Raw genomic sequence first — 26,972 nt, 5'->3', positions numbered from 1 at the left:
AGTTAACAAACTTAATTTAACCAAAACAAAAACATATTGCTGCTGAAACTCAGGTCTGGCAGTGCCTGTGGAGAGAAAACAAAGTTAACTATTCATAGAGTCATAGAGATGTACAGGCCCTCTAGTTCTGGACTCCCCAACACCAGGGAAAAGATTTTGCCTATTTACCATATCCATGCCCCTCATAATTTTGTAAACCTCTGTAAGGTCACCCCTCAGCCTCTGACATTCCAGGGAAAACAGTCCCAGCCTGTTCAGCCTCTCCCTATAGCTCAAATCCTCCAACTGGCAACATCCTTGTAAATCTTTTCTGAGCCCTTTCAAGTTTCACAACACCTATCCGATAGGAAGGAGACCAGATTTGCATGCCATATTCCAACAGTGGCCTAACCAATGTCCTGTACAGCCGCAAGTTGACCTCCCAACACCTGTAATCATTACTCTGACCAATAAAGGAAAGCACGCCAAACTCCTTCTTCACTATCCTATCTACCTGCGACTCCACTTTCAAGCAGCTGTGAACCTGCAACCGAATCCAGTGACTCATCATCACCATATTGTCTTCATCGGATTCCAAACTTTAAATCTGCTTTCTTCTCACAGACTCTGCCAGAGTTTTGCCAGCAATTTCTGATTATGTTTCTGATCTCCAGCATCCACAGTTCTTTGTTTTAGTTCAATCAAACCATGGCACTCAACATATTTTTTAATGTTTGCCAAGTTGGGGTTCTCGTTATAATGTTGAATTATCTCTGTGTGCCCTGCAGCTCTACATCTGCTGTTCAATATTTTGAATTACAATCAGCAGAGCTATTATTGCTGATGCCAAAAAAAGGTGTTTCTATTCTCTGCCTCACATTTAGCTTTAGTTCCAAGCCTAATGGAAAAGCTGCTTCGTGGTATCCTTCTGACAAAGCTATAGGCTCAGATCTTTCTGTCTGGACAAATGGTTTCTGAATGAATAAAAGTTGTCTCCATTGACATACAAGTTAAGAATAAGAAAGTTGACATAAGGATGCTGAGTGTTTCTATCCAGTTGAGTAAAATAATAAAAAGTACACACCACCATGATTGTAAAACCATGCAAATGTATTAGCACTAAGTATTTGTTTCACAGGTGCAAACCTGATTCAGAATTGAAAATTAAAAAACAAAAAACTGAGTGTGCTGGAAATCAGATACAAAAAAAAAAAATTGCTGGAAAAGTTCAGCAAGTCTTGCAGCATCAAGTTGTTGGAGAGGTTACTGAGGGGTAGGATTTACATGTATTAGGAAAGGTAAGGATTGATTAGGGATAATTAACTTGGCTTTGTGCATGGGAAATCATGTCTCACAGACTTAATTGAAATTTTTAAAGAAGTAATGAAGAGGAGTGATGAAGGCAAAGTGATGGATGCAATCTATATAGACTTCAGTAATGTGTTTGACAAGGTTCTCCATGGTGGACTGGTTAGCAAGGTTAGATCTCATGGAATACAGCTGCTTGGATACAGAACTGGCTCAAAGGTTGAAGACAGAGGGTGGTGGTGGAGAGTTGCTTTTCAGACTGGAGGGCTGTGACCAAGTGGTGTGCCACATGGATTGGTGGTGGGTCCACTGCTTTTCATCATTTAAATGATTTGGGTGTGAATATAGGAAGTCTAGCTAGTAAGCTTGCAGATGACACCAAAGCTGGAGGTGTAGTGGACAGCGAAGAAGGTTACCTCAGAGTACAACAGGACCTCGATCAGATGAGCAAATAGGCTGAGGATTGGCAGATGGAGCTCACTTAGACAAATATGAGGGGCTGCATTTTCGGAAAGCATTTCAGGGAAGGACTCATGCACATAATGATTAAGGTCCTGGGAAATGTTGCTGAACAAAGAAACTTTGGAGTGCAGGTTCATAATTTCTTGAAAGTGGAGTCACAATTAGACAGGATAGTGAAGAAGGCGTTTAGTATGCTTGCTTTTATTCGTCAGTGCATCAAGTGTAAGAGAAGGTTGGACATGTTGTAGCTGTACAGGACATTAATTAGGCCACTTTTGGAATACTGCCTTCAATTTTGGTCTCCCTAGAATAGGGAAAATGGTGTAAAACTTGAAATGGTTCAGAAAAGATTTAGAAAGATGTTGCCAGGATTTGAGCTAAAGGGAGAGGCTGAATAGGCTGTGCTGTCTCCATTGGAGCATCAGAAGCTGAGGTAGAAGTTTATAAAATCATGATTGGTATAAATAGGATCAATAGCCCAGGTCTTTTCCCTAGTATAGCAGAGTCCAAAAGTAGAGGGGAGTGAATTAGAATGAGAATTCCTACAGTGTGGAAGCAGGCCCTTTGGCCCAACATGCCCACACTGACCCTCCGAAGAGTATTCCAGCCAGACCTATTACTCTACATTTCCCCTGACTAATGCACCTAACCTTGATAACCCTGAACACTGGGAAATTTAGAATGGCCACCTCCTAGCAGAGCGCTTTAGGGAACATCTCCGGGACACCCGCACCAATCAACCACACTGCCCTGTGGCCCAGCATTTCAACTCCCCCTCCTACTCTGCCGAGGACATGGAGGTCCTGGGCCTCCTTCACCGCAGCTCCCTCACCACCAGACGCACCTATTGTACTCTATGCTACTTTCTCCCCATCCCCACCCTCCTCTAGCTTATCTCTCCACGCTTCAGGCTCTCTGCCTTTATTCCTGATGAAGGGCTTTTGCCCGAAACGTCAATTTTGCTGCTCCTCGGATGCTGCCTGAACTGTTGTGCTCTTCCAGCACCACTAATCCAAAATCTGGTTTCCAGCATCTGCAGTCATTGTTTTTATCTAATTCATATAACCTGCATATCTTTGAACTGTGGTAGGAAACCGGAGCACAGATAGGGGGAGAATGTGCATACTCCACACAGACAGTCGCCTGGGGCCGGAATCGAACCTGGGTCCCTGGTGTTGTGAGGCAGCAGTGCTAACCATTGAGCCACCATGCTGCCCTGAGTGGGATGGGAAAATTAAAAGGGCCGTATGGGGCAAAGTTTTCACGCAGAGGATGGGGTGTGTGTATGGAACTAGCTGCAAGAAGAGGATGGTGTGTGTATGGAACTAGCTGCAAGAAGAGGATGGTGTGTGTATGGAACTAGCTGCAAGAGGAAGTGGTGGAGGCTGGTACAATTACAAACTAAAAACCGAAAGAACTGTAGATGTTGTAAATCAGAAATAAATACAGAAGTTGCTGGAAAAGCCCAGCAAGTCTGGCAGCATCTGTGAAGAGCAATCAGTTAATGTTTCAGATCCGGTGACCTTTCCTCAGAAATGATGGTTGCTAGAACAATATTGGTTTAGATGCAGAAGATAGTGTAGGGTCAGGGTAAGGAATAACTAGTAGGTGGGGATAGAGTCCAAAAACAGAGAAGAACAGTTGGACAGGCAAAGGGGTGGATAATAATCTGGAGAGGAGAGTGATTAGCTATTAATGGAGACTATTTGTGGCTGACAGTAGGTAGTGTGTAATGGTAGATTATGTGATAACAAAGCCTGGTGTAGGGCTAGGATATGAGAGTTCAGGGCCTAAAATAATTGAATTTGACATTGAGTCTGCAGGGCTCCAGGATCCTGAAGTGGAAAATGAGGTGGTGTTCTCACAACTTCTGCTGAGATTCACTGGTAAACTGCAGTAGGCCTGAGCCAGAGATGTTGGCCAGCGAACAGGATGGTGTGTTAAAGTGGCAGGCACCTGGAAGCACAAGGTCTTTTTTGCAGGCAGAACGTAGATGTCTCCACTTCGTTTCCCCAGTGTAGAGGAGACCACATAGTGAGCAGCGAATGTTCTCTCTCGCTTTAGGCTGTATCACCACCTTCTGTTTACTCCTTACCTCCTCGCCCCCAGCCTATCGTTTGCATATAAACTGACATTTTCCTAGCTGCTATCAGGTCTGAGGAAGGGTCATTGGACCCAAAGCATCAACTCTGATTTCTGTTCACAGATGCTGCCAGACTGCTGAGCTTTTCCAGCAATTTCTGTTTTTCGTACAATTACGGCATTTAAAAGGCATCTGGATGGGTATATGAATAGGAAAGGTTTAAAGGGATATGGGCCAAATGGAACTAAAGTAATTTGGGATATCTGGTTGGCATGGATGAGTTGGACTAAAGGATCTGTTTCCATGCTGTGCAGCTCCATGACTCTGACTGTATCTGTGTGGAGAGAAATCAGAGTTAACGTTTCGGGTCCAGTGAACCTTCCTTAGAACTCAAAAATGAAAATTATTTTAATTCCAGTAACTGCTACCATTCTTGATCCTACAGGTAGATATTTCATGATGTTTGGTGTCATTGCTACTTTAGATCACATTGGGTTTTTTTTTTGTATTTGATCTGCTAAAGGAAATATTTATTATAAAGTTGACTATTTGAATGGTTCTTGTCATAGTTTTGTCAGAAAATGTTCTTTTGTTTTATTTTACATTTTGCAGGTGAACCCAGAGTATGAAAGTACGTACGTGTTTGATAATGATTTTCCAAGCCTGCAACCTGATGCTCCAGACCCAGGTACTTCAAACTTCATGTTGACCAATTAATCCGAAACAACACTTCTCACCTACAACATAAATTATGTTTTCAAAAAATCTTCCTATTGTTATTATAGTAATCACAACCTTTTTTCAATAATAATCAGGAATCTTGATTCAGTTTCAGACCGAACCATGGTGTTCATGTTCATCATGGTGCTAGCTGAGGAAAACCATGCTCTGCCAAGACCAGGCATTTCATATTTGCAGCTGAGGAACCCAAGTTTTGGTGCCATTCTTCTTCCTAACCTCAGTCACTCTCTTTCAGCCCCAGTTGTCAGGCTTTTTGCAGCAGTTCTCTGATGTACCAATCTTGGTGGCTAATACTCAATATCTAGTTTCAAAGTTACAGGAAGCACTGAGTCAAGCCCTCAATCTTTGGTACACGTGACAGTAAATCAACCTTTTAATCAATCAATCCACTATTCCATAAGAGGTTGGTAAGCTATTGGTGGGGAAGTTATTGAAGATTCTAAGGGATAGGATTTACTCCTATATAGAGCAAAATTGACTTATTAGGGATAGTAATTATGGTTTTAGGCAGGGGAGGTGTTCTCTCTCAAACTTGATTGAGTCTTTTGAGGATGTGATAAAGGTGACTGAAGGTAGGGCAGTGGATGTCAAAATGGATTTTACTAAAGCATTAGTCAATGCCCTTCATGATAGGTTGGTCCAGAAGATTAAGTCACTTGGGCTCCACGATGAGTTGACAAGTTGAATACAGAATTGGTTTGGTCTTAGAAGACAGAGGGTAGTTGTGCAGGGGTATTTTTCTGACTAGAGGTCTGTGACCAGTTATATTCCACACTGGCTAGTGCTGGGACCTCTGTTATTTGTAACATATATACTGTATATACTTGTGTAAAAGTCGATCTTGTGTAAATGTCGACCCTATGATATCGCATTATAAACCTCTTACAAAGGAAACTGCATGTTTACGTTAACCCACTTAAAAGCGAATTTGCAATCATTCATTCACACTGGTAACTCTACTCATCACTCTTTGTTTACTATATTTCATTTCTGTTCATTCATTCATTCATAACTCTACTAAGCCCACTTGGTTTACAAGAGCACATTTTGATTGATTGATTCATTCATTCATTCGCTCACTCACTCACTCACTTACTACTTATCACACTTTGTTCACTGTACATACAAAAGTTAATTATTTTAATTGTGTCATTATATCTGAATAAAAGTGAGATATATTAGCTGCATGTATCTTTAATTCTTTGAAAAATTTGTTAATGTTGCTGAGGCTCATTACATACGAGAGTAAATGGGAGGGAAACCGAAGAATTTGGCAGGAAAGGTCAAGACGCTTACATTTTAAGAATATAAGAAAATGTGCCATTATACCAGGCCATGATGTTGAACAGTGTCATTTTGCAGGATTTCAACGAATCTTTGACATGTTAAATTTTTGTGCCAGTATGTATAAAGAAAATGTATTACCAGTAATTCATTCTTGTTTCTCTTGCTTCCATCTGATATTTACCTTTTACCCTCATTCATTGTGTTTTTCTTCTTTACGCGAGTTAAGTTGAGTGATCAAATTGACTTCTACTAATAATACAGTATTTCGAACTGCAGCATGGATTTTAGCCCCTCAACACTGGTGCCTGTGTAATCGTCAACCCTATAAATTGAACCTTTTAAAATAATCTAAAAAAGTTGACTTTACATGAGTATATATGGTAAATAATTTGGATGAAAATGTCAGTCAGCTGATTAGTAAGTTTGCAGATGACTGAAAATTGGTGGAGTTGTGAATAGTGTGAAAGGTTATCAAAGGATGCTGCAGGAAATAGATCAGTTGGAAAGTTGGGTGGAGAAATGGCAAATAGAGTTTATTTTGGAAAAATGATGCATTTTATGAGGTCAAATGCAAAAGGAAAGTATATAGTAAATGGTTGGACCCTTAAGAGTATTGATATACACAGGGATCATCAGGTGGAAGTCCATGGCTCCCTGGACAACCCAAGTGGATAAAGTGGTAAAGAAGGCATATGGCATGCCATGATTGGAATATATTAGCTATAAGGAGAATAAACTTGGATTGTTTTCATCGGAGGCTGAGGGACGATGTGATAGAAATATATAAATTTGAGGGGAATGGATAGAGTGGGTGGTTGGAGCCTTCTCCCCCGGATTGAAATGTCAAATATTTGGGGGTTTAAAGTGAGAAGGAAAAGTTTTTTGAAGGAGTTGTGTGAGGAAATGTTTCTACACATAGGTGTCTGGAACATGCTGCCAAGGGAGGTGGTAGAAGCAGCTACTTCAGCAAAGTTTAAAAGGCATTTAGACAGACAAATGAACAGGCAGGGAGTAAAGGGATATGGACCATGTACAGGCAGGTGGGATTAGTTTAGGATGGCATCATGGTTCACACCGACGTAGTGGGCCGAAGGACCTGTTTCTGGGTTGTACTGTTCTATATTCCTACACTACGCATTGGGTCTTAAATCTAAACTCTCTCTGAGGTCCTCCTATCAAAGTCTCCTTTTAAAACCTCAGATTCTCATTGCTAACATCCTTTCTAAAAATGATTGAAGTTATAATTGCTTGAGAGCTCTGATTCTGGTTGAATGTCTTTAAGAGGTAATTGGAAAAGAGGGCGGCACGGTGGCACAGTGGTTAGCACTGCTGCCTCACAGCGCCAGAGACCCGGGTTCAATTCCCGCCTCAGGCAACTGACTGTGTGGAGTTTGCACATTCTCCCCGTGTCTGCGTGGGTTTCCTCCGGGTGCTTCGGTTTCCTCCCACAGTCCAAAGATGTGTAGGTCAGGTGAATTGGCCATGCTAAATTGCCTGTAGCGTTAGGTGAAGGTGTAAGTGTAGGGGTATGGGTGGGTTGTGCTTCAGCGGGTCAATGTGGACTTGTTGGGCCGAAGGGCCTGTTTCCACACTGTAGGTAATCTAAAAGAGTTTGAGAGAGAAAGGGAGAACTTGTATTTATATCACATTTTTCCTGATCTCATTTGGCCAAATGTACTTGACAACTAATTTAACTACCTTTTTGAAGTATAGTTACTATGATAATATAGATTGCATGTAGCAAGGTCAGAAAGCATTATGATAATGAACATTTGATTAGTTTTAGCAATGTTGGTTCTTACTCTTCCTTGAAATAGGATCTTTTATATCCATCCAAGCGCATGGTTTCACTATTAGATTACTTACAGTGTGGAAACAGGCCCTTCGGCCCAACAAGTCCACACCGACCTGCCGAAGCGCAACCAACCCATACCCCTACATTTACCCCTTACCTAACACTACGGGCAATTTAGCATGGCCAATTCACCTAACCTGCACATCTTTGGACTGTGGGAGGAAACCGGAGCACCCGGAGGAAACCCACGCAGACACGGGGAGAATGTGCAAACTCCACACAGTCAGTCGCCTGAGTCGGGAATTGAACCCGGGTCTCTGGCACTGTGAGGCAGCAATGCTAATCACTGTACCACCGTGCCGCCCAAAACTATTCACAACTATATGATACATGTTGTTGTGAATGTTTCTTTTTCTTCAATTAATTCTGCAGTTGCCTTCATTCCTGAGTTAAATATGCTGACAATGTTACAATAAAAGTTCTATTTTTTTGAAAAAAATGTTTTAAGTCAACAGTAAACAATGTACAACATACTTTTTTTTAATCATAATGATATAAAAGAACCCGAAACACAATACTGAATAAAATGCTTTCCTTGCATTCTACCTTTTTTTTAATGATCTTTCTTTTAACTCCATAGGTCCCAGTAAACACCCGTTATTTCAGAGCAAAGCTGCTAGAGGAGATTGGTAATTATCTTATTGTGAGGATCTATATAGTGGAAATGTTGTGAATATATAAAAGTAATGTTTGAATCAATGTAAAATTTATGCTTTTATTGTGAGTGCTGGTTTAGTTCCTTTTAAAGCATGTGATTATGTTTTCATGTACTAGAGGAAGAGCATGACAATGAATTGTCCAGAAACATCTGTCTGTAATACAGGTGACAACCAACTTGACTGCTGTCACAAACCTAGTCCCTTTTTGTCTAAAAGCTGTTCTTTGGCTCAAGAAGACTCTGTCCTTGAATTTTTTTTTCTCAGAGGGGCAAGAAACCTGGCCAGGCTCCGATCAGTCTGGTTTGGTGCAGAGATGAAAAGGATTTTTAGAAGCCTTTTGTGTATATGTAAACAGATGAGACTTCAGGCCAAAGTGCTTTAGGAGTGACCTGTATAAAGAGAGGGGAGTGGTCAGTGCTCTAGTTACCTGAGCTGAGCAGTTTTCAGGGAGGTGTGTAGAATCTCTGTGTCTCGCTCGCTCGCTCTGTGTCTCGCTCGCTCGCTCTGTGTCTCGCTCGCTCGCTCTGTGTCTCGCTCGTGCTCTTCTGTGTCGCTCTCGCTCTCGCTCTCTGCCCGTCAACCAGTTCCATTTATACTGGTTTTTAAAGGAACTTTGCTTATTGGGACTGTTATGTATATTCGGAAAAGCATAATTAAGTCTAGTTTAATAGGTTGAGTTCTGTAGGAGTTCTTTATTCTGTTCTTTGTGTTTCATTGTGTAGCTTTGTGAATCCATTTTTGTCTGTTTTTAAAATCCAGTAATTACTAGGTAAAAACAATGACTGCAGATGCTGGAAACCAGATTCTGGATTAGTGGTGCTGGAGCTCCTTGGATGCTGCCTGAACCGCTGTGCTCTTCCAGCACCACTAATCCAGAACCTAGCTATCTTACTGCAGGTCATTTTCACTGTATACTTAGAATGTGTCTAAAGTTATGGTCTGAGGCGGCCTGCTTAATGTTTTGAGTGGTGAAAATGTGTTGCTGGAAAAGCGCAGCAGGTCAGGCCGCATCCTGCCTGACCTGCTGCGCTTTTCCAGCAACACATTTTCAGCTCTGATCTCCCGCATCTGCAGACCTCGCTTTCTCCTAATGTTTTGAGTGGTCTAGCCTAGTTCATAACACTGCAATAAGTTTGGCACAGCACGACCTAGTTGTAATTACTGAATTGTAAAACACCCATAATCACTCAGTAATGCAGATTAACATTTTCAAACCGTGAGTTTAAGGGAAAACCATTTCTATCTAACTTAATTCCTTCCGATCTTGTAGATTAAATAGAACTTACAGCATCGAAAGAACCAATTTGGCCCAACAAGATATTTGTCAGTGTTTAAGCTACATATAATCTCACCCAGTGTATTATTTTTATCTCACCATAATAATATCTTCTATTCTTTTCTGACTTATATATTTTTCTAGTTTTCCCCTTAAGTGCATCTATGTTCTTTGCCTTGATCACTTGATGTGATTAGATTAGATTAGATTACATTACAGTGTGGAAGCAGGCCCTTCGGCCCAACAAGTCCACACCGACCTGCCGAAGCGCAACCCACCCATACCCTTACATTTACACCTTACCTAACACTACGGGCAATTTAGCATGGCCAATTCACCTGATCTGCACATCTTTGGACTGGGGGAGGAAACCGGAGCACCCGGAGGAAACCCATGCAGACACAGGGAGAACGTGCAAACTCCACACAGTCAGTCGCCTGAGGCGGGAATTGAACCCGGGTCTCCGGCGCTGTGAGGATTCTCACTACTTTGAGAGCATTTCTTCTGAATTCCTTGTTGGATTTTTTTTTAAAGACTATCAGATTTTTTTTATTTTTATTTGTTTGTTAAATGTAGATGCTTCTGGCTTGGCCAACATTTATTGACCATCCTTAATATCCCTGGAGAACATGATGGTGAGTTGCCTCCTTGAAATGCTGCAGATATTCAAGTGGAATGCGCCTGTAGTGTAGTTAGAAAGGAAGCTCCATTGTTTGGGTTCAATGGCTGTGAAGGAACGGTAACATCATTTCAAATCTGGATGATGCATGGCTTTGATGGGAACTTGCAAGTGCTGGTATTTCCAAGCATCTGCTGCCCTCGTTCTTCTTGTTGGAACCTCTAGTTGTTAGCAGTCATGGATTTCGAAGGTGCTGTTAGAAATGCTTGCTGAATTACCACCTTGAAGAAACCTTTTGATTACCACTCCCACAAGCCCCTAAAAAAAAATAGCAAAATGTTTTTATGTCTACCCGATCAAATGCCTGTAATTTTGAAAACATCTATTAGGTCATCTCTCAGCTTTTGTTTTGATAAGAGAGCATCTTTGTCCTGATACTTGTACTCTCTTTGCTTTGGTATTATGCTTGTAAATCCTGCTTATACTTTGTCCTGTTTTCTCCCCAGTTTAGTTTGTCTGTCTCTCTGTCTGTCTCTCTGTCTGTCTCTCTGTCTGTCTCTCTGTCTGTCTTCACACTAGCTTACAATAAATGGTTCACTCTCCTCCAGTATTATACCTCCTCCTGCCTTACACCAGGTGGGTGTGACATGGTATTGTGGGGAGGTCAGTTGAAGGAAGAATTGTCTGGACGTCATGGTGTGGAATAGGATTGATGGATCAACATGTTGTTCGCTGTGTATGTTTATATCTTCAAAAATGCCATAATTGCTCCATCTTTAAAATACTCTTCCTTCAACCCAAATTTGACTAGTCTTTTCCCTTTGTTCTATATATGTTGCCCAATGTTTCTGGTAACTTCCTGTTTCTTTTTTACAAAGCTTATTCCCTTTTGACAATTTTGTAACAGGCCTAACTAAAGTCACAAGTAATATTTGATGGAACTGTTACATACTTTCTCACAGTTTGACCCCATTACCTTCCTCTAAGCCTAAATTCCTCAGACAACTTTTACTTATTCTACTCTTACCTGATATGGCTGAAAAAAGGCATATTTTGTCATTTTCATCTTGTAGTCATCAGGAATTTTGCAAGTGTACCAACTCAGGGGACCACTAACATGTATGCTGCATGAGAGAAGAATACTGATTGATTGCCATATGGTCTTTTATTGGCCAAGGCAGTGTGATGGTGAATACACATAGACAGTTAATAGCCAGGCTTTGTTTATAGATATTTTCTAATCAACTAGAGTTGTTAAGGCTTGAACAGGTGCCACCAGAGCCACCGGTAGAGACACTATCGCTGCATCACAAGAGCTCCTCAGACTTTGTTTTAAATCAGACAGGCTGACTCTGGTCAGTGATTACCGTGACAAATAAAAAAACATCTTTTATTTTGTAAAAGTGAAACCGGAAAACGTATTTTATCTGCAGAGAACACCGCCCTGTGAATGTTAGATCTTGCAGTACATGCAAGTCTAACACACTAGGAAAAACCGGAACACAGCCTTGCTGTTTACTGTCAATTAGCATTAGTAGGTTTACCATGGCAATACTTCTACCAATTAGAGTCCTCTAGCCAATCTATCAGTACTCCTCTCATACAGTATATTATGTTGGCTTTCCGCCTGAATTGTTATTCTTTTGAATTGTTCTGATAGGTGCAAGTACTAAACCACCAAATAAACTAAGTAAGAGTCAGATAGCTCAGTTGACTGGATGACTGGTTTGTGATGCCAACAGCATGAGTTCCATTCCCATGCCAGCTAATGTTAGCATGAATGTCCTACCTTCTTGAACTTGCTCTTTGCCTAAGATGTAATGACCTTAAGGTTAAACCACCACCAGCTGACTCACTTGCTCTCTACTGACAGAGCTACCCTATGATCCTCCTGGTCTATAGTGAGTTTACCTTTTACTATCAAATGACCATCTTACCTGGTAGTGGTGAGAATGTCTCTGTCTCTAGAATTGGTTTGGTGTTCAGCTTCGACTGTATGCACCCATTGGCCATAATTTTTGAAACCATGGCAGCAGCTTCCTCATGCACATGGGCTTCTACACACATCATCCATACTTCCTATGAGGAAATAGTTTAAGTACTAATTTAGATAGATGTAGCCTCTTTAGTAATGTAAATGTTTGATATATGAGACAGAAGAAGTGAATTTAACACATCATTGACTGTATGATGGAAGTTGGGAAGGCTGTAATGGAATCAACCTACGTAGCATATTTAGGTACAGGGAGACAGTGTATCATTATGTCACAAAAGTAGTCTAGGCATGGGGACAATTGATTCTTTCCTTTAACTAGTTACACAGTATGCTTGCATAAATAGATACAACCACTAGGTGTTAGAACCTAACAAACTGGAATTCAAATATGTGTGTAGGTGGACTAGGATCATCTTCCATGTTTGATATTGCCCTGAAAGTATAGGTTGTATATCTACTTGGTTCACAGCACAGGAAGGACACTATGGTTCCTTAGTCCAGCTGTACAGTGGAAGACATTGTGTACCATTGTTATTGTCACAATTGTGGTATGTTTGTTACTCTGTGAGCATATTCCAACACTGTCCTGTTAACATTCCTGGTGTTGCTGACATTACCAGTAGGACACTTTGGCATGCGACCACCCTCCGTGTCAATGTTGAAATGTGTCTGTCCAGTTGTAGTCAAGCATGATAGCAATATGACAAGCTGCACATAAATCCATGTGAATATTGTAACTAGAAACATGACACAATAAATTAGATGCTCATTCCTTCTTGTACCACTTGTGTATTGCTGAGGAAAGCATCACAAATCAATGGATTAATGGTTCACTGTTAGATTAAGTTGTCCTTGGTTCAAGCAGTGAGCAGTTCCATTGTACATGTATCCATCTATTTGTTGAAAGCTCCTCAGTAGGTATGTGGAAAGTAGTATCCTCACCACATGTCACTGTCATGGTTAGCATGATTCAGCTATTCCCATAACTAAGTATTCTGGGAAATAAAAATTAATTATTGATTTGCTCCAATTGCAACTTGGGCTTTGAATGACTTATGCCTTTTTTGCGTCTGTACAGCACCCCCCCCCACCCCCACCCAATGTAATCTTTATCTTCTACGCTTGGTATCTCAAATTGTGCTGTTTCTGCCTCTACTTCCTTATTGTGTAGTTTCCATTTGCAGGTTTTACTTCCAGTATATTCTTCAATGCTGTTCAACATGGAGGAGTACTGATTCATCAGGGGAGGGAGGATGGTCTGTAGTTTTTAGCAGAATTCTTGCCCATATTTGACCTGATTCTATAAGACTTTCTGGGGTTCAAGTCAATGGTAAGAACTCCTAAGGCTGACTAAAACCCTCTGATCCATCATCACTGCTTTGTATGTGCCAGGACATATGTAGGAATGGTGATAGTGTCTGAACATTCATTTACTTCCTGTCTCTTCCAGAGACCCTTAAACAAACCATCAACACCACTCACTCACTCCTTAGAATATGTCCCTTAAACTCATCCATTTAAAAGCCGCCTTCTCTGCCACCTAAGGCCTTTTGCTTCTGGAGTTTTCCCTTATTAACTTCAAAGCTACTTTTCTTCTGCTCGGACTGTTTTGAAGGTTGCTGAATTGCACTGCAGATCCTACAGGCCTTTTCTTTTTGAATGACCCTCCTCTCTTGAAAGAAACCTGCACACTCACTGACTTTCTGAATAGTTCTCTCTTTCTAAAATAACATTTGTTCCCACCTGTCTCTCTGTGTCATAGGGCAACAGCAGTGATTTTTTTTCTCTTGCATTCTTACTTTTAAATCTTGGCACTATTTTTGTTTTCAAATGGTTTTTAAAAAGGCTTCATTTAAATGTATGCACAAGTTTCATTCAAATCTGTAGCAGTTACAAGGCAAAACTCTAAAATGAAACTGAAATTATCAACCGAATCTTATAAGAGTATGAACGATATGGGCTCCGGTGAAATTTGTATTTGAATCAGAAGACATTTTGCAACATCGGGAGCATGTCACCACATCTTTTATACTTTTGCCAAGCAATTAGTGAGTCTCTTGCTGAGTAATAGTGAGTTTACAATCAAGGATGATAATAGCTAGTTCTTGAATAACAATGTAATTACCTCATTTAATATATAGTTTTTTAATGAACATGACGATCATGCTAGACACTGAAAATTCTTGAGGTGGAAGTCAGAACATGTACCTTGTGACTTCAGCTTGCTGTTTACTCCAAAGGATCTCCATATTGGGCCCCAAGTAGCAGCATCCCAGGGCCAGCTCAGCTTGATTGCACCAGAAACTATCACTATAATACTCCTGTTCAGGTTTACACAACCAGCTCATGAACTGGACCAGGCTGCATTTCTGGCCTGTTTACTTTCTGTCATAGTGCTCATTCACTACCTGCATACTTAGAGCATCCCTGCCTTGAATTACTTTGCCTTTTTGAGCTTTTTGTCCTCAGCCAGAGCTACCAGCTATCTTGCTGTATTGTTTTCTGCTGACAGAAAGCCAGGAAGCTTGTCATAGTTGTCAAGGGGCCTCAGTCAAGTCAGGAAGATAACCTTCACTCAGAAGGTACCAGCGCAGTAAGACCAGGGCAAGTTCTGATACCAGGAGCTTGGATATGGTCAGCCAGCCACTCTGGACTGTCAAAAACAGGATGTTCTCCATCTAATATTTTGGAGCTGACCACCTGTCTTTACTCTTTACGCCTATTCTGGACTACGTTCCAACTGAAGTGAGAGAGAGAGACAAGTAGGCAAGACCAGTATTACTGGTGGTACAGGTGGGAAGGTGTCCCAAATGAGTGAGTAGGTGCAAAGGTATGCAAGGTTTGTGACATTTTGTGTTGGGATGGGTGAGAGTGAGTAGGGAAGATGTTTCGGGCAATGGTGAGAGTGCTAGCACACGATCCTTAGTGGGAGGTGGATAAAGTAGCAGAGATAGAGTTAATGTGAGGTTTCAAAGACAAGGTGGTGACATTTATGCTGTTGGAGTGGTGAAAGTCTTTGACTTCCTTCCTGCAATGCTGTGCATTCCTCCAAGTGGCTGAGACTGCATGACAGCAACCTTGGACCAGGCTGGCACAATTTCCCCTTGTTTGCCATATTCAGAAAGATATTAAGAATAATGCAGGGTTACAGTGGACTGACAGTGCTTGTCCGAGCGCACAGAACCTTTTTAAAGATGATGCTAGCTCGGGATCTCCAGTAAATACTGAGTTGTTCCAGGAATGGCAAGTGATAAGATGGTACTTCGCTCTGAGAGGAATGCCTTTGTCGCAGGGTGGATAGTAAATGATGCAAATTTGGTAAGACACAGTGATAACTCTCACAATGCCTCATGGCAAACAGCCAAAAAACATAAAATTCAGCTCTAAGTGCAAGAAACATCCAGGTCTTTTATATGGTTGTGTTGTCTCCTTTCTTAACTCTCTTAGAACTACAAATCAAACTTAAAGCTGTACATGTTTCTGTTCACTTTAGAACTCAAGTTTTCAAGCAAAAATCACATGTTATGAACCATCATTTCTCGAGAGAAATAAATACAAGTATATAATATATAATAGGCCTAATTACCAGGACTCATGGGAGTTGTACAGAATTTATCTGTTCCATATGAAAGCTGGTGTAGAATTAATTGTATCCACCCACAGACTGTGTAACATCACCAGACTATGGCCAGATCACTGTAACATGATCACTGTAACATGAATGTTAACTCTTGCAGAAATTTAACTCCTCCTTAATTAACAAAGTTATCCCATTATACTACAGAAAGCAGTTTCAGGCCTTGTAATGGAATATTTCTTTGTGGTAATTACTTATTCAATGTTACAGGCATGATACAGTTCTTCATTTCTAACTTTGTATATTGTACTCAGTTGCATATTCTGTTTCAGTAAGGTCATGTGCTTCCATCCTCATTCCGATGTCACCCTGCCATTGATGTCCATTCCAGAAATCAGAGCTGTGATTGACAAATGGGTGGAACTGATGGTAGAACTTGGATCCAAATATCAATGGGTGCAGGTAACTAGAGACTGAGAGCCATTAATTTTACCTTTAACGTGGATGTGGCAATTTCATTCTGTATTCTTAGCATTCCAGAATTATATGCATCTATTTTAAATTATTTCTCCATCTTTGTTTCATTGCTGTTTTCTCCTGGCAGAATTCTTGTTCCAGAGGTTCAGAAATTCCTTCTGAAACTTCTCTACCTTTTCCTTCTTTTAAGAACTCCTTAAAGCCTACCTATGAGACCAAGTCTTTTTATATAGCTTGGTGTCAATTCTATTTTGGTAGCATTCTTGTAAAGCAGCCATGATATTTTCTATGCAAAATATACTATATTGAAGTTGTCGATGATGGTGGCCAAAGTGTCTCCATCCTGTTGAAAATATCAGATCTGAGAGTACAAAGAAAGTGACCAATGCAAAATCTGACTCTCTTCAGTTGGAAAGTACATAGTACCCTCAAAGTTAATGAAGGAAAAAACTGGCTTTAAAAGGGACCTGTTTGATTCTCTAAATGGGATTCAGGTGTAAGAAGTAGAAAATATGCCAAAGAAGTCTTGGTTGGAAATTGTACGGGTAGGTAAATTTATTTATTATATAAATTGGCTGTGCTTTAAAATCTTAATAGTTTACAACATATGGGCACAGGAATGTTGTAAAATGTTGCAAAAAATCAATAGGTATGTAAGGGCGGCACAGTGGCTCAGCAGTTAGCACTGCTGCCTCACAGTGCCAGGGATCCAGGTTCGATTCCCATCTCAGGCAATTATCTGTGTGGAGTTTTCACATTCTCCCCGTGTCTGCGTGGGAATCCTCCGGGTGCTCCGGTTTCCTCCCACAGTCCAAAGATGTGCAGGTTAGGTGAACTGGCCATGCTAAATTGCCCGTAGTGTTAAGTGTAGGGGAATGGGTCTGGGTGTGTTGTCCTTCGGAGGGTCGGTGTGGACTTGTTGGGCTGAAAGGCCTGTTTCCACACTGTAGGCAATCTAACCTAATATGTCAATGAGGAGTAAATATTAAGCAAAATGGTGTAAATTAGATAACTTTGTGGCAGCATGGTGGCTTAGTGGTTAGCACTGCTGCCTCACAGCACAAGGGACCGAGGTTCCATTCCAGCCTCAGGTGACTGTGGAGTTTGCGCATTCTCCCTGTGTCTGCATGGGTTTCCTCTGGGTGCTCCGGTTTCCTCCCACAATCCAAAGATGCAGAAGTTAGGTGAATTGACATGCTAAATTGCCAACAGTGTTCAGGGTTGTGTAGGTTAGGTGGATTAGTTAGGGTAATTGTATAGAACTAAGGTAGGAGAATAGGTCTGGTTGGACTATTTTTAGGAGGGTCGGTGTGCACTTATTGGGCTGGGTGGCCTGTTTCTGCACTGTTGGGATTCTATGAAAAATCAACTAATGAAATTGTTTCATCAATTTGGTTGTACCATTCTTGATTATCAGTTTGCATCTTCAGTCAGGTTAGTTTACATAATTGAAAATAACACAACCACACAAAAAATGTAAAATCCTGAAAGGAAAATCTGCTATTCCATGCTGAAAGGGGTTTGCAATAGTTTGTCCACTCCATTGGTTTGCAGTTTTGCAGCATGGTCTAACTTTCCCTTCTGTTCTCACCATCTGGAGGGTGGCTAATGTGGTGCCACTGTTTAAGAAAGGTGGTAAGGAAAAGCCAGGGAACTAGACCTGTGAGCCTGACGTCAGTAATGGGTAAGTTGTAGGAGGAGATTCTGAGGGACAGGATTTACATGGATTTAAACTGATTAGGGATAGTGAACATGGCTTTGTGTGTGGGAAATTGTATGACACTAACTTGACTGAGTTTTTCTTAAGTGGTGACAAAGAAAATTGATGAAGGCAGAGTCATAGATGTTGTCTATATGAACTTCAGCAAGGCTGTCAACAAAGTTCTGCATGGTTGACTGGTTAGCAAAGGTATATCATGTGGATTCCAGGGAGAACTAGCCATTTTGATAGCCACAAAGACCGGTGCTGGATCTACTGCTTTTTGTCATTTATAGAAATGATTTGGATGTGAAAAAGAAGGAATTGTTAGTAAGTTGGAGGTGTGGTGGACTGCGAAGAAGGTTATCTCTTGAGTACAACAGGACCTTGATCAGCTGAGTCAGTGGGCTGAGATATGGCAGATGGAACTTATTTTGGAAATGTGAAGTGTTACATTTTGCTAAGGCAAATCAGGGCAGGCCTTATATACTTGATGGTGGAGTGTCTTGCTGAACAAAGAGACCTTGGTTGTAGATTAAAAGTTCTTTGAAGGTTGGCTCGTAGGTAGACAGGGTGGTGAAGAAAGCATTTGGTATGCTTGCCTTTATTGGTCAGTGCATTGAGTATAGGAGTTGGGAGGTCATGTTGTGGCTGTACAGGACATTGGTTAAACTACTTTTAGAATCCTGCATTCAACTATGGTCTCCCTGCGACAGGAAACATGTTGTTATACTTGAAAGGGTTCAGAAAAGATTTACAAAGATGTTGCTAGGGTTGGTGGGTTTGAAGTAAAGGGAAAGGCTGAGTAGACTGGGGCTATTTTCAGCATCTGAGGTTGAGGGGGTGACCTTATAGCGATTTATGAGGGGCATGGATAGAGCAAATAGCCAAGATCTCTTTCCCAATGTAGGGGAATCCAAAACTCGAGGGCATAGGTTTAAGGTGAGAGGGGAAAACTTTAGGTGTGACCTAAGGCGCAACCTTTTCACGCAGAGGATGGTACGTGTATGGAATGGGCTGCCAGAGGAAATCAGATGTACAGCATGGAAACAGACCCTTCGGTCCAACTTGTCCATGCTGACCAGATATCTCAACATAATCTAGTCCCACCTGCCAGCATCCGGCCCATATCCCTCCAAACCCTTCCTATTTATATACCCATCCAGATGCCTTTTAAATGTTGCAATTGTACTAGCCTCCACCATTTCCTCTGGCAGCCCATTCCATACATGCACTACCCTCTGCATGAAAACATTGCCCCTTAGGTCTCTAACAGGCTGGGGTGTTTTTCCCTGGAGTGTTGGAGGCTGAGGGGTGACCTTATAGAGGTTTATGAAATCATGAGGGCGTGGATAGGGTAAATAGACTAGGTCTTTTCCCTGGGGTCAGGGAGTCCAGAACTAGAGGGCATAGGTGTAGGGTGAGAGGGGAAAGCTATAAAAGAGACCTACGGGGCAACGTTTTCAAGCAGAGGGTGGCACATATATGGAATGAGCTGCCAGAGGAAGTGGTGGAGGCTAGTACAATTGCAACATTTTAAAAGGCATCTAGATGGGTATATGAATAGGAAGGGTTTTTGAGGGATATGGGCCGGGTGCTGTCAGGTGGGACTAAATTGGGTTGGGATATCTGGTTGGTATGGACAGGTTGGACCGAAGGGTCTGTTTCCATGCTGTACATCTCTATGACTCTATTATGGTATTTTATTCCAGATTTATTTATTTATTAAATCACATGCTTAAATCCCAAATTTAGTGCATTTGAACTCAGTTCTCTGGAGTCTTAGTTTTGCTGTATGGTTTATTAGTCCAGTATCAGTACACTGTGTAACCATTCAGGAAGAGATACTGGTGAGGCAAGAGCAAAGAAGTTGCCACTTACATGGTGGATTCATTTAATTGCATGTATGAAGCGTATTTCTCTTTCATTCAGGTGCTTAATGTATATTTTTTAACAGTTTGGTTGCAGTGCTTTGACTTTCAAAAAATATTCATCAATACAGAGATGCAAGAACTGTATTTCGCTTACATAGTAATCGTCAGAAACCACATGAGGATTTCGCAACTCCAAAGATTTTGTATGGTTGAAAATTTTATGATCTGATTTATTAACATGAAAAGAATGCTTGCAGTTATAACTTGAGTAATTATAGCATTGTTACTGTTCTTCATAGAATTGATTTTCTTTTTGATTTCAGATTTTTGAAAATAAAGGTGCTATGATGGGATGTTCAAACCCACACCCACACTGTCAGGTGAGCTTGTTACACTTTGGTATCTTGCAAGGTACGCAGTTATCTTCTGTTTTATACTTCATTTATTAGGATTATGAAATGAGTTAAACCTATTTCATTCCACAAGTTGTTAGAAGAATATTGCATATTCTATTTTGTGTAAAGAAATATAGATTTAAACCAGTTTTTCTTTTCAATGTAGGGGTATTTCTGAGGGAGTTCAGTGCTCTAATTTATTGTTGAGAGTGTGGTGCTAGAAAAGCACAACAAGGTCAGGCAGCATCCGAGGCGCAGAAGAATCAACGTTTCGGGCAAAAGCCTTTCATCAGGAATGACACTGTTGACTCTGATCTCCAGTACCTGCAGTCCTCACTTTTTAGCTCTAATTTATTGTGCTTTCTGTAGTGTGTAAACCTGTACCCCTTTGGATTTATTTTTGATCTTGAGACACAGGCAATCCCAGAAAGGCTGGAATTATTGAGATGTCTGGTTATGTTGAGAAGGCGGTTTTGATGGTGAAAAATCTCCATGAACCACCACAGTCCATTCTCCCACAATGGTGTTCCATTGAGAGTTCTGTGATTCTTATTCACTGACATTTAGATGGCTTAATGGTCTTATTACTGGACTGTTAATCCAGTGACCCAGATAATTTTCTTGGAACGCAGGTTCAAATCCCGCCACAGCAGAAGGTGAAATTTGAGTTCAATTTAAAAAAAAACTGAATTAAGAGTCTAATGATGACCATGAATCTATTGGTTGCGCTGACAATTGACAATCTGGTTCACTAAAGTCCTTTAGGGAACGCAACTGGCCTCCTTACCTGGTCTGGCCTACATGTGACTCCAGCAATGTGGTTGACTCTTTAAATGCCCTCTAAGCAATCAGGGATGGGCAATAAATGCTGCCTAGCCAGTGTTGCTCTCATCCTGTGAATGAATATAGAAAATAAAACAGTGGAGGAATAATGATCGGCATCCAAGTCATTTGTTGCCTTACTCGAAGAGGAACATGGAGGTGATAGTGTTCCCAGCACTGTTGATGGGCAAAGGTTGTCACCCCGTCTCATACATTTACATCAAGACTCACTTCTCTGCTCAGGTGGATATAAAAGAACCCATGGCACTATTTAGAAGAAATAGATGCATTCATTACCACTCCCTAGGATGTTACCATTAAGTGTATAAGTCCTGCTAAGATTTGCTTTCACAAAATGCAACACCTCACATTTATCTAAATTAAACTCCATCAGCTACTCCTTAGCCCATTGTCCCATTTGATCAAGATCCAATTGCACTCTGAGGTAACCTTCTTCGCTGTCCAGTACACCTCCAATTTTGGTGTCATCTGCAAACTTACTAATTAGCCCACCTATGTTCGCATCCAAATCATTTATATAAATGATGAAAAGTCGTGGACCCAGCACCGATCCTCGTGGCACACCACTGGTCACAGGCCTCCAGTCTGAAAAACAATCCTTCATCACCACCCTCTATCTTCTACCTTTTGAGCCTGTTCTGTATCCAAATGGCAAGTTCTCCCTGTAGTCCATGAGATCTAACCTTGCTAAGCAGTCTCCCATGGGGAACCTTATATCTTGAGTAATAGACCATGTGTGAGAGATTGCAACAATTTTCAACCAGGAGTGCCAAGTGACCTCCTCTGGAAGTCCCCGGCATCTCAGGCAGTCTTTAGTCAATTCAGTTCGGCTCCATGTGCTATGAAGAAATGGCTAAATATGCTGGCTACTGCAAAGGCTGTCGGCCTTGGAGAACAATAGGCGGCACAGTGGCCTCACAGCGCCAGAGACCCGGGTTCATTCAGTTCGGCTCCATGTGCTATGAAGAAATGGCTAAATATGCTGGCTACTGCAAAGGCTGTCGGCCTTGGATAACATTAGGCGACACGGTGGCACAGTGGCCTCACAGCGCCAGAGACCCGGGTTCAATTCCCGCCTCAGGCGACTAACTGTGTGGAGTTTGCACATTCTCCCCATGTCTGAGTGGGTTTCCTCCGGGAGCTCTGGTTTCCTCCCACAGTCCACAAAATGTGCAGGTTAGGTGAATTGGCCATGCTAAATTGCCCGTAGTGTTAGGTGAAGGGATAAATGTAGGGGAATGGGGTCTGGGTGGGGTTGCGCTTTGGCGGGTCGGTGTGGACTTGTTGGGCCGAAGTTCCTGTTTCTACTACTGTAAGTAATCTAATCTAATCTAAAATATTCTAACAACAGCACTGAAGACCTATTCACTGGAATTTTCCCTGCCTGTAGCCAAGCTGTTCCACTGCAGCTACAACACTATCATCTACCCGACAATGTCAGATCTGATTCAGATCAGATTCCCTAGCGTGGAAACAGGCTCTTCCGCCCAACAGGTCCACACCAATCCTCTGAAAAGCAACCCACCCAGACCTATTCCCCTAACACTCCGGGCAATTTAGCATGGCCAATTCACCTAACCTGCACACCTTTGACTGTGGGAGGAAACTGGAGCACCCGGAGGAAACCCATGCAGACACGAGGAGAATGTACAAACTCCACACAGTTGTCTGAGGTGGGAATTGAACCTGGATCCCTGGCGCTGTGAGGTAGCAGTGTTAACCACTGAGCCACCATGCCGCAACAAAAGAGCAGAACAAAATCAATCTGACAATTATCTCTCCATCAGTCTGCTCTTGATCAACAGTAATGTGATAGAAGGTAGCACCTGCTTAACAATAATCTGCTCAATTGCATTTGTTTGGGATCTGCCAAGGCCAGTCAGTTTCAAAACTCATTACAGGTCAAACACTGACCTCAGAATCTCAGATCAGAGGAGCAATGTGTGGTAGTTGTCTGTGTATTCTAAAAACAGTGAGGGACGGGAGCTCTTAGTTGGAGTTATTTATCAGACACCAAACAGTAGTGGTGGTGTGGTACATGATATAAATCAGGAGATGAGAGACGCTTGTAGTGTGTGCAACTCAGTAATCATGGGTAACTTAAATCAGCATCTGCGTTAAACTAAATGGAAAGGCAGGTTATGAGATGGATACATACAGTTTGCGGAGAGCTATTGATAGGGTAAGGAAGTGGGCAAAATAGTTCACAGATCAAGTATAATGTGGGAAAATGCAAAGTTGTTCATTTTGGGAGAACAGAAGAACATATTTAAATGGAGAAAAACTGCAGAAAGCTGCAACAGAAAGAGGCTAGGTGGTACTTGTGCACAAAATACAGAAAGGTAGCACATAGGTACAGCTGGTAATCCGCAAGGCTAATGGAATGTTGGCCTTTATTTCAAAGGGGTTGGAGTATAAGAGTAGGGAAGTCTTACTGCAACTGCTGCTGAGACCACATCTGTGAGCGGTTTAGGGTAAAATAGCATTTCATTAGAGGCAGTTCAGATATAGTCAACTAGGATGATCTCTGGTATGGAGAGATTTTCTTATGACCAAAGGCTAAACAGGTTGGGACTCTTTTCTCACTTGGAGTTTAGAAGAATGAAAGGTCATCTCATTGAAACATATAGGATTCTTAAGGGGGCTTGAGAGGTAAATGCTGAAAAGATGCTTCCCCTCATGGGAGAGTCTGTGACCAGAGGGCGTACTCTCAGGATGAAGTGGTGTTAATATAAGACTAAGATGAGGAGGAATTTCTTCTGAGTGTTGAGTCTTTGGAATCCTTGCCACCACGAGCTGTAGTGACAGTGTCCTTTTGGCTGAAGTAGATAGTTGGATCAGTAATGGAATCAAGGATTATGGGAAAGGGCAGGAAAGTGGACATAAAGAATGTTGGATTCGCCATGTTCCTATTGAATGGCGAAGCAGGCTCGAGAGGCCGAATGGGCTACTTCTGTTCCTGTTTGTTCTGGATATCGACTCAGGAAACTATTGAACACTAACACTATTGAGGATCAGTATCTGGGGTGACTTCGGAAAAGTTTTCTACAGCAGCATATTGAAGAACCAACTGGAGGTCTGGTTATTTCAGATTTAGGAGTTTCGTTTAGAATTGTGTGACTTCAGTAGTTTAGAATACATTATGCTTGAAAGTGTTGTAGTTAAGTTTGAAGCAAGAGTGTTTAATTTATGGATGTACATTTGCTCGCTGAGCTGGAAGGTTCGTTTTCAGACATTTTGTCACCATGCCAGGTGACATCATCAGTGAGCCTCTGGTGAAGCGCTGGTGTTATGGCCGGCTTTTTATTTGTGTTTAGGTCCACATACAAATAAGGCCATACCACCAGTGCTTCACCGGAGGCTCACTGATGATGTTACCTCGCATGGTGACAAAATGTCTGAAAGCGAACCTTCCAGATCTGCGAGCAAACTTACATCCAGAATCTCAACCTGAGTGACAAATCTTCTCAAAACTCGCTGGTGTTTAATTTGAATTATGTAAATTATGAAAACGTCGCACAAATGGCTGAGCTGGATCATGATAAAACTTTAAAAGACATGTACGTAGGTGATAGATAATCTTTAAAGAAGACCTTGCTTTAATCATGAGCTGCCTCATCAATGACCTTCCCTTCTTAGGGTAGGAAGGCAGATTGATTGTACAGTTCAGTATCTGAGGAGGCCTGGGCAATATCCAGGCTTAGGCTGACAAATCGCAAGTAATGCTCATGTTGCACAAGTGCCAGGCAATGACTGTCTCCAACAAGAGAGAATCTAGCCACCAACCCTTGACACAAAATGGCATTAGTATCACTGAATCATCTGCAATGAATATTCTGCAGATTCTGTTAACCAGAAATGAAACTGGAATGGCATGTGACTACTGCAGCAGATTAAAAGCTGGAAATTCTGCATGATTAACTCACCACCTATCTCTCCAAAACCTGTTCACCATCAACAAGATGCATGTCATGAGTTTAATAGAATCCCCAGTTAACTGATTAGTGTACCTACAACAATATATAAGAAGCTTGACAACATCTAGGACAAAGTAGTCCACTTGATTAGTGCCACATCCACAAAAATTCAACCTCCTCACTACTGGCACACAGTAGCAGCAGTGTGTACTTCTCCAAGATACACTGCAGAAATTCCCCAAAGCTCTTTAGACAGCTCCCTCCAAACCTGCAACCACTACCTTCTTTAGATTAGATTAGATTAGATTACTTAGTGTGGAAACAGGCCCTTCGGCCCAACAAGTCCACACCGACTCGCCGAAGCGCAACCCACCCAGACCCACTCCTCCACATTTTACCCCTTCACCTAACACTACAGGCAATTTTGCATGGCCAATTCACCTCACCTGCACATTTTGGACTGTGGGAGGAAACCGGAGCACCCGGAGGAAACCCACGCAGACACTGGGAGAATGTGTGGAGTTTGCACAGTCAGTCGCCTGAGGCGGGAATTGAACCCGGGTCTCTGGCACTGTGAGGCAACAGTGCTAGCCACCGTGCCGTCCACATCTTCTAGAAGAACAGGGCAGCAGAATACCACCACTTGCAAATTTCCCCCGACCCATTCCCCATCCTGACCTGGAAATATATCGCTGTACCTTCAGTGCCACTAAGTCAAAATCCTGGAACTCTGTCTTTAACAGCACTGTTGGTGTACCTAGACCAAATGGACTGTAGAGGTTTAAAAAGGGAGTTCACTGCCACTTTCTCAAGGGAAACTAGGAACAGGCAATAAGTTCTGTTCCAACCAGTGACATCCACATCCCGTTAATAAATTTATTTTAAAAACTGCTCTTTCTACTTTCATTCTTGTACTATAAATTTCAAGTGATTTCTTATTGTCCATCGTTTTCAGGAACCAAGATTTGTGCTTATTGTTTAATGCCTGAGAGCCCCTGTTGTAATTATAGTTATTTTTGGGATGTATCAAGGGACATTGCAGAGTGAAAAATCATTTGTCCTAATTATATTAAGATATTTCAAATGAATGTAAATTGCTAAACTTCAGTATGAACTCCTCAGTAGGACAAGAGGGTACTATGGGTCAGCATGATGTACTTTCATCTCAGGAATACGTCTTACACTGATAAGAAATCCCCTTTGCAGGAATAGCAATCCTACCTGAAATTGCCTTGGTGGCCTACAATCCAAAACTGTGTGTCTTGCAAAGGCAGCAAAAATCACGGTGCTGGAAATTAAAGAGCACCTGCTCTCTGTTTAGCTTTTTAAAATACATTTATAGTGCATCTTAAGACCAATGTTTAGAGCTCTTTCTTATTCCTGCCTATCTAGTCACTGGGGGTGATTAATGTTCCAGCAGAGCTTGGGAATTAGATTGGGGACTTGCTAATCTAAACCAGGCAGCATCTTTAATCACTTGCCATTGGTGAAGTTGTAGAAAACATGACCCTGTTTTTAATTGGTGCCTGACCCAAGAGTGCTTGACGTTGAGAACGAATATAATATGTTGACATCTTTGAGTGTTTACCAGATGTTAGTTAATTTTTTGCAAGAGAATAATTGTAAGCATATTTTAAGGAAAATCTAGGTGCATAGATTTTGGAGAGACATTTGTTCATGTAGTATCTAAGCAGAATTAGCTGTGGGGCCAGTACCTGCATGACATTAGTTAAAGCTGTCAATGAAGAAAGCTGCTTCAGCCACACTGTTTATAGCCTGCAGGGCTGATTGATGTATACCTGTGTAGCCTTGCTGCCAACACTATTACATGAACACAGCATTTGACTGTAACATTTCTGAATGAAACAGTAAATAGGTGCAAGTTCAGTTTTCTACAACTGTGATCTGATGAGTACTTAATAAGT

General features: G+C 41.6%; 1 protein-coding gene across 2 annotated transcripts in view; it reads left to right on the top strand.

Moving 5' to 3' along the window:
* The window catches only part of galt (galactose-1-phosphate uridylyltransferase), a 72,764-nt gene that overhangs the window by 11,365 nt on the left and 34,427 nt on the right, over positions 1-26,972 (top strand). For both annotated transcript variants that reach the window (XM_043682609.1, XM_043682694.1), the window contains exons 3-6: positions 4,445-4,520; positions 8,296-8,344; positions 16,175-16,304; positions 20,216-20,272. In XM_043682609.1, the coding sequence (XP_043538544.1) occupies positions 4,445-4,520; positions 8,296-8,344; positions 16,175-16,304; positions 20,216-20,272 (312 nt within the window). The remainder of the gene's footprint in view (positions 1-4,444; positions 4,521-8,295; positions 8,345-16,174; positions 16,305-20,215; positions 20,273-26,972) is intronic.

The sequence above is a fragment of the Chiloscyllium plagiosum genome, chromosome 1 (assembly GCF_004010195.1).
Source record: "Chiloscyllium plagiosum isolate BGI_BamShark_2017 chromosome 1, ASM401019v2, whole genome shotgun sequence".
Classification (NCBI taxonomy): Eukaryota; Metazoa; Chordata; class Chondrichthyes; order Orectolobiformes; family Hemiscylliidae; genus Chiloscyllium; species Chiloscyllium plagiosum.
Note: the sequence above shows the minus strand (reverse complement) of the source record. Positions and strands in the feature narration are given on the sequence as shown.